An 8,227-nucleotide genomic window follows, 5' to 3' on the forward strand; every position below is an offset into this window, starting at 1 on the left:
TTGCTCTGCCGCGAGAGCGTGGCTAAGGTTTTGTCCCAACACTCGTGAGATGAGAAATGAAGCGGCTGGGTCGTACGAGAGGCAGACATGATACTACGACGTCGATGTGGAGATCAAAGACGGTGCAGCGGTGGCGGGGAACCTAGGATCCGCGTGAGGTTAGGGGGGAAGAGGAGAGGTTGGCATGAAAAATGAGCATTTGTGTCGAGCGAACTATTTTTTGTGAGGGCTAGTGGCGATTGATCGGGTGGGTTAGTTGGGTTGCCAAGAAAGGCTCAGTTTACCAGAGGCCTCAATTTTTTCTCCTGGAGCAGCACACCCATAGGATAGTTGGGCCAGGAATTTGACAGTGCGGTGGAGATCAATAGAACATCTTATCTGACGGCTAGAAAAACTTCAATCAACAAAATGGATGGCCAAAAATCAAGGGGGGTGCGGGAGGGCTGGGTTTAGGTTCAGTTTTACTGTCTTAAATGTGGCTGTAAATATTTATGAAAGTTCAATTAAATTTGAACTTGCGCTGGACATCAGGGGAAAGGCCATGAGCCCTTGTGCTTCATAGTCTTGTACTTGTAAAGCTTTTTGCGTTTTCCTCAGCGGACAGACGTCAGACTCCATTGCATTTCACGGGGTGGAAACGCAACACCAGGGACAATAGCGTCATGGTAGAGCGGTGTTTCCCTGCGTGTTATGTCAGCATGTCAACGAGAGTGTCCCAATGTGGGCCGGGCAAAAACGCCGTTGACCCCGACGTCTCTCGTGTATCGTTGTGATGGGTGACATCACCTAAAATGGTTAGATTGTGCAAATGTTTCAACCCAGACTGCAAGGGTTAATTCATGCTTATAGAAAGATCAAAACAGTGGTTTTGGCGCAATCCGTCATACATATAGCATGAGTCTACCGACTTGCAAAAATGAAAGGGTTGTCACCCCCGCTGTTTCGGGGGCATATTTGTGACATTCGGTATAAAAGCAAGGGGGTTTCGAAAAAAAATCCAGACTCTAGCCCCACCCGCCGCGACGCTGCCATGTCGCGCTGATGTTGCATACAACTATCGACGAACCGTATGTGCACCTAGAGACAAGTTTAGGCACCAACTTCACGAATTTTACAACATTATAGGCATCAAAGTGGTCATCGTGTGCAACTTGTTGTACCACTGCGGTATTTCCCTCCATTAAATCGTATGCACAACGGTTTTGTACATGCTGTATCCTATGGCCCACAATCTGAACTTCTCTGATCGTACGGGCGTCGGATGACAATTTATCGTATGCATAGCATCATTCTACCGGAAAGGAAATTGCGACCGGAATTAAAAACCTTGGTCTCAACTGTGTGAAGCCGTGGTTGACCATGAAACGGAGGAGACAGACATCCACATGCATGCATGCATGCAGGCCAAGCCTCCTACGATTTAGGCCGAGACGCCATGTCCCCACACATGCACCGACATTGCCGTCGTACCGCTCGCCGGGGCCTCTCCCCGCTTAAGTAACTCGCCACCTCCCTCTCTGACGCATTCCCCCTCCCCCGCCACGCAGCGTCGACCAACCGGAGGGGCCGAGCTTAATTAGCCGCACGTACCCACCACCACCACCCCTTGCTCCCTTTTCGCGCGCCAATTAAGCTAGGCCGTCGCCGCCGTCGTTTCCGCCGCCGGCTGGCCGGGCAAGATGCCGGGGGCCGTGATCGTGCACCACCACAACAGGTACAAGACGTACCCCGGCGATGTCACCGGCTTCGTCTTCTACTCCTGCCTCGTCGCCTCCGTCGGCGGCTGCATCTTCGGCTACGACATCGGCATGGCCGGTAATTAACCCGTCGCCTCGCCGTCCTGTGCATGCATGCATGCATGGGTAATTGGGTGTGGGTGTTGGTTTCCTGGCTCGATCTGACTCTGTTTTCTGTGCTGGCGCCGCTGCGGATGACTGCAGCCAGTTTGACGTCGACGGAGTCGTTCCTGCTCTTGTTCTTCCCGGACATCTACCAGCAGCAGAAGGATCAGGTGATCACGAACCAGTACTGCAAGTTCGACAGCCAGGAGCTGTCCCTCTTCGGCTCCTCCCTTTTCCTGTCCGCGGCGACGGCGTCCCTCTTCGCGAGCCCCATGGCCCGCGCCTTCGGCAGGAAGTGGACGCTCTTCTACGCCGCCGTCGCCTACATCACCGGCGCCTGCATGGGCGGCATTGCCACCACCTTCGCCGTGCTCATCACCGGCCGCTTGCTCCTCGGCGTCGGGGTCGGCCTCTGCATCCACGCCTCGCCTCTCTACCTCTCGGAGATGGCGCCGGCGCAGCAACGCGGGATGCTCAACATCCTCTTCCAGCTGATGATCACCATCGGGATCCTGTCGGCCAGCCTGACCAACTACTGGACGTCCAGGTTCCTCGGCGGGTGGGGCTGGCGGGTCGGGCTGGCGATGGGCGCCGTCCCGGGGTCCGTCATCGCGCTGGGCTCCCTGGCCATCCCAGACACCCCCATCTCCCTGCTGTCGCGGGGCGAGACCGAGCTCGCCCGCGCGACGCTGTCCCAGATCAGGGGCATCGGCCCCGACGACGTGCGGCAGGAGTTCAACGACCTCGCCGCCGCGTGCGAGGAGAGCAAGGCGGTGGCGAACCCGTGGTGGGAGCTGCTCTTCACCGGCAAGTACAAGCCGCAGCTGACGTTCGCGCTGGGGGTGCCCTTCTTCCAGCAGCTGACGGGCATCAACGTGATCATGTTCTACGCGCCGGTGCTGTTCAAGACGGTGGGGTTCCGGAACGACGCGTCGCTCATGTCGTCCGTCATCACGGGGCTGGTGAACGTGTTCTCCACCTTCGTGGCCGTGGTGACCGCGGACAAGGTGGGGCGGCGGGCGCTGTTCCTGCAGGGCGGGACGCAGATGATCATCTCGCAGATCCTGGTGGGCACCTTCATCGGGCTCCAGTTCGGGCTGAGCGGGACGGGGGCCATCTCGGAGCAGTACGCCATGTGCATCGTGCTGTTCGTGTGCGTGTACGTGGCCGGCTTCGCGTGGTCATGGGGGCCCATGGGGTGGCTCATCCCCAGCGAGGTGTACCCGCTGGCGGTGCGGTCGCAGGCGCAGAGCATCACGGTGGCCGTCAACATGTGCTTCACGGCCTTCATCGGCCAGGTGTTCCTCACGCTGCTGTGCCACCTGAGGTTCGGCCTCTTCTACTTCTTCGGCGCATGGCTGCTGCTCATGACCATCTTCATCGCCGTGCTGCTGCCGGAGACCAAGTGCGTGCCGCTCGAGGAGGTGTCGCACGTCTTCAGGAAGCACTGGTTCTGGAGGAAGTACGTCATCGACACCAGCGCCGACGCGCGCGGGGCCGAGATGAGGAAGAGGATAGCGCTAGAGATGAGCTGATCCACGTCCGTCTGGAGACGGAGGTATACATCGGTAGGCAGATCAGAATCAGATCGGTGCAGCAGGCTGATTCGTCGACGTAGCTAGCCAATGGACTCATGGCACGCTTGATGATTACCCAGCTGACAAGACGCACATAGCTAGATCGAGTGCAGAAATTGATTACGCATGCTCATCTCGGCCGACCAGCAAGCTAAATTAGTTGATGTTGATCCTGGTGTTGTAGAATTGATCTTAGCATACACTCATCTTGTAATTGTTTTCCCTTTGTTTCGTGTCAAACTTGTCAATGAAGTATTACAAACAAACAAAAATCCACAATCTCACTACATGGTCGCCACTGCATGATCAATTGCTCAGTAACCATAATAGGTTCTCACATGGTAACATCAAAACGCTCATGGCGGTGGCCTCATTCTTAGAGCATCTTCAACAGGCGCCGAACGCGGCACGCGCAAAAAACAGCTTTAGCGCGCGCCCATCGTCTGGTTTGGCGCGGCGCGCAGCGATCGCTCCAGCAGCCGCGCTAAAATGTAGCGCGCGCGCCGCTCCAGCAGCGCGCAAAAAATGCAGCGCGCGCTCATTCTACAAACTAGAAATGTAGGCATTGAAAAGATAGATTGTATAGATTTTAAATGATACAAAGGTATTTTACATCGAAAACATAGATTGCATATTAATAAAAACGACAAACAATAAAAAACGAGATAGATTGCATAAAAAAACTACTCTAAGTCGCTATCATCATCATCATCATTATCATTCTCGGCGGTGTCGTCCGAGGTATCTAGCCAGATGTCCAGCCACCGATCATCGTCCGGCGTGAAGAACGACTGCCCACCTGCTGCAACGAGATCGGACTGCGCATTCGCCAACGCCTTCCGCCGACGCCTGTCCAACCGCTCCTCGCAGCGCCTTCGCGTGTCCTCCTCGCGGCGCCTTGCCCAGTAGACCTGCTCGTAGGCGACGTCCTCCGGGTGGCGCCGGCGCCACTCCGCCATGACCCGCTCGTCCTCCTGGGCGACGAGGAGGCGGCGCTGCCGCTCGGCGTGCTCCGCATGGTCTTGCGCCGTGTTCAGACGAGGCGGCGGGGCGACGTTGAGCGCCTGCTGGAGCGTGTACACATCTTGGAAGTTCATCTGGCCGCGCGGCCGGCTAGGCGCCACGCCGCCGCGTCGTACGCGCGGGCGGCCTCGTGCGCCGTCCCATAGGTGCCGAGGCCGAGCCGAAGATCGCCGGAGGGTATCTCCGAGTAGTAGCCGCCGTTGGGGCGCAGGCGGACGCCGCGGTAGCCGGACGCTCCTCGGCGGCGCGGCGCCATGGCGGCGCGGCGGTGGCGGGGCGCTGGAGCGGTGGAGGCGCGTCGGTGGCGGGGCGCTGAAGCGGTGGAGGCGCGTCGGTGGCGGGGCGCTGGAGCGGCGCGTGGCAGAGAGGGAGAGGAAGAGGAGAAGAGAATGCATGGAGAAGGCGCGTGGCGCGCGCCGCACTTTATAGACGCGCCGGAAGCGGTGCGCAAAATATGGCGCGCGAGCTGGCGCCTTTTCGCGCACGCGCGCAAACAGTTCCCGCGTGCGCGAGTTTCCCGTCGCCGCTGGAGCGCGGCAAAATGCCCCGCGCGCGCTAAAAGCTGGGTTTACCCCGCGCGCGCGTCGTTTGGCGCGGCCGTTGGAGATGCTCTTAGGTTCGACCAAGCCCAAGAAGCTCGCCAGCCCTCAGACATGGAATGGTGGCTGCGGAAAACGCTCAAGGTAGCGCTGCTGGGCCTTGCTTCGCTTAAGAGGACCATCGACCGTCAGAGGTCTCACATCAGGTGGCTGAAAAGAGGGAGGCGCCAATACTAAGCTGTTTCAGGCTGTGACCAACGACAGGAGATCCAAAAACTACATCGCACGGCTTAAGCATGAGGCGGAGATCTTCACGGATCAAGGCAAAATTGAGGATGTGTTTGCCGGGGTCTATGACAGGCTGCTGGGTACGACAAATACGCGCGAGCACTCATTAAACCCCGATCTTCTCGGCTTGCCACAGTTAGACCTCGCGGATCTTGAAGAGATCTTCACGGAGGATGAGGTTTGGAACGTGATCGAGGAGCTTCCACCAGATACGCCCCCCGGCCATGACGGCTTCATTGGGTTGTTCTATCACAAAGCTTGGCCGGTTATTAAGCATGACATTATGGCAGCTTTGTTGAAACTATATGTGGGGGACGGCAAGGGCTTCTGCAAGCTCAATAAGGCACACATCGTGCTTATTCCTAAAATAACGGAGGCCTTGGAGGTTAAGGATTATAGGCCCATTAGCCTCCCACACAGTTTCTCTAAGCTCTTTGCCAAGATTCTGGCAATGCGGGCGCGCAGGAGATTGCACGAAGTAGTCAACGCAAATCAGTCCGCTTTCATCAAAGGAAGAAGTATTCATGACAATTACCTTCTGGTTCGGCAAGTTGCCCGCAAAATCTATGCGGCCAGGATCAAGGGGCTCTTCCTCAAGCTCGATATTGCGAGAGCTTTCGACTCGCTCTCATGGCCTTTCTTATTGGAAGTTTTGAGGGCAAAGGGTTTTGGGTTGAGGTGGATCGGATGGGTCTCCATGCTGCTATCTTCGGTGAGCACCAAGATCATAGTGAATGGGAGTCCGGGACGCACAATTTACCATGCCAAAGGCTTGAGGCAAGGGGACCCGTGTCCTCCCGACTATTTGTGATTGCTATGGACGTGCTTACAGCGATGATCTGCAAAGCTTCTGACGAGGGCGTGCTCAGCTCGTTCCGTGGCATCAAGCCTCTGCAAAAGCTGTCCATTTATGCCGACTACGTTGCCATGTTCATCAAGCCTAAGACACAAGACCTGCACTGCTTGAGGGAGCTCCTGGAGGTTTTTGGCGAAGCATCGAGGCTCAAGATCAACTTCGCCAAGTCGGCAGCTATCCTGATTCGTGGAGTTGGGGAGGATGGGCAGAGAGTCAGAGCGATTCTTCGCTGTCAATTGGGTATGTTTCCGCGCAAGTATCTCGGCATACCGTTGACGATCCACCAATTGCGCCGCGCAAATTGGCACCCACTGCTAGATAAGGTCAGGAAGATGGTCCTAGCGTGGCAGAGAGGGCTCATTCACAGACCGGGTAGGCTTATCCTCCTCAAATCAGTGGTCTCTGCAAGGCCCATCCACCAAATCATGGTTCTTGATGCCCCGGTTGGGTCTTCGACAAAATTAACAAATGGATGCGGGCTTTCTTCTGGGCTGGGAAAGACAAAGTTAATGGTGGGCAATGTCTTGTGGCATGGGACACAATTTGTCGACCGACGCGCTTTGGTGGGCTGGGCATAAAGGACCTGAGTTTACAGGCCATTGCTTTGAGAGTGCGTTGGGAATGGCTTCGAAGAACTGATCTGCATCGACCATGGCAGGCATTCTGTGTTGGGGAACGTAGCATGCAATTTCAAAAAAATTCTTACGATCACGCAAGATCTATCTAGGAGATGCATAACAACGAGAGGGGGAGAGTGTGTCCACGTACCCTCCTATACCAAAAGCGGAAGCGTTAGGTTAACGCGGTTGATGTAGTCGAACGTCTTCGTGATCCAACCGATCAAGTACCGAACGTACGGCACCTCCGTATTCAGCACACGTTCAGCTCGATGACGTCCCTCGAACTCTTGATCCAGCAGAGGATCAAGGGAGAGTTCCGTCAGCACAACGGCGTGGTGACAGTGATGGTGATGTGATCCACGCAGGGCTTCGCCTAAGCACTACGACGCTATGACCGGAGGAGTAAACTATGGAGGGGGCACCGCACACGGCTAAGAGAACAATTGATATGCCTTTGGGGTGCCCCCCGCCCCCGTATATCAAGGAGGAGAGGGGAGGCCGGCCGGCCCTAGGGGCACGCCAAGTGGGAGGAGTCCTACTAGGACTCCCAGTCCTAGTCGGCTCCCCCCCTTCCTTCCAACAGAGAGGGGGGAAGAGGAAAGAGGTGAAGAGGAAGAAGGAAGGGGGGGCGCCCCCACCCCTTGTCCAATTCGGATTGGCTTGGGGGGGCGCCACCTCCCGTGGCCTGCCTCGTCCTCTCCACTATGGCCCATGAGGCCCACTAACTTTCCCAGGGGGTTCCGGTAACCTCCCGGTACTCCGAAAAATCCCCGAACCTCTTCAGAACCATTCCGGTGTCCGTATATAACCTTTCAATATATCAATCTTTACCTCTCGACCATTTCGAGAATCCTCGTCATATTCGTGATCTCATCCGGGACTCCGAACAAATTTCAGTCACCAAAACACATAACTCATAATACAAATCGTCATCAAGCGTTAAGCGTGCGGACCCTACGGGTTCGAGAACTATGTAGACATGACCGAGACACATCTCCGGTCAATAACCAATAGCGGAACCTGGATTCTCATATTGGTTCCTACATATTCTACGAAGATCTTTATCGGTCAAACCGCAATAACAACATACGTTATTCCCTTTGTCATCGGTATGTTACTTGCCCGAGATTCGATCGTCGGTATCATCATACCTAGTTTAATCTCGTTACCGGAAAGTCTCTTTACTCGTTCCGTAATGCATCATCCCATTACTAACTCATTGGTCACATTGCTTGCAAGGCTTATAATGATGTGCATTACCGAGGGGGCCCAGAGATACCTCTCCGATACTCAGAGTGACAAATCCTAATCTTGATCTATGCCAACCCAACAAACATCTTTGGAGACACTTGTAGAGCATCTTTATAATCACCCAGTTACGTTGTGACGTTTGATAGCACCCAAAGTGTTCCTCCGGTATTCGGGAGTTGCATAATCTCATAGTCAGAGGAATATGTATAAGCCATGAAGAAAGCAATAGCAA

At 55.5% G+C, this 8,227-nt stretch overlaps 1 protein-coding gene across 1 annotated transcript; it reads left to right on the forward strand.

The window, feature by feature from the left end:
- The first annotated feature begins 1,543 nt into the window (after positions 1-1,543).
- On the forward strand, positions 1,544-3,633 carry LOC123130411 (sugar transport protein MST5-like). Its single transcript, XM_044550314.1, has 2 exons — positions 1,544-1,815; positions 1,941-3,633. The coding sequence occupies exons 1-2, from the start codon at positions 1,680-1,682 to the stop codon at positions 3,374-3,376; spliced, it is 1,572 nt and encodes a 523-aa protein (XP_044406249.1). The 5' UTR covers positions 1,544-1,679; the 3' UTR covers positions 3,377-3,633.
- The last annotated feature ends 4,594 nt before the right edge of the window (positions 3,634-8,227 follow it).

Source organism: Triticum aestivum, chromosome 6A (assembly GCF_018294505.1).
Source record: "Triticum aestivum cultivar Chinese Spring chromosome 6A, IWGSC CS RefSeq v2.1, whole genome shotgun sequence".
Lineage (NCBI taxonomy): Eukaryota > Viridiplantae > Streptophyta > Magnoliopsida > Poales > Poaceae > Triticum > Triticum aestivum.

What these genes read in the sequence shown, in the direction of transcription:
- LOC123130411 (XM_044550314.1), top strand. Translation starts at nt 1,680, where the DNA reads ATGCCGGGGGCCGTGATCGTGCACCACCACAACAGGTACAAGACGTAC. An exon ending in CTACGACATCGGCATGGCCG is followed by an intron (nt 1,816 to 1,940) that starts GTAATTAACCCG and finishes GGATGACTGCAG; the next exon opens with CCAGTTTGACGTCGACGGAG.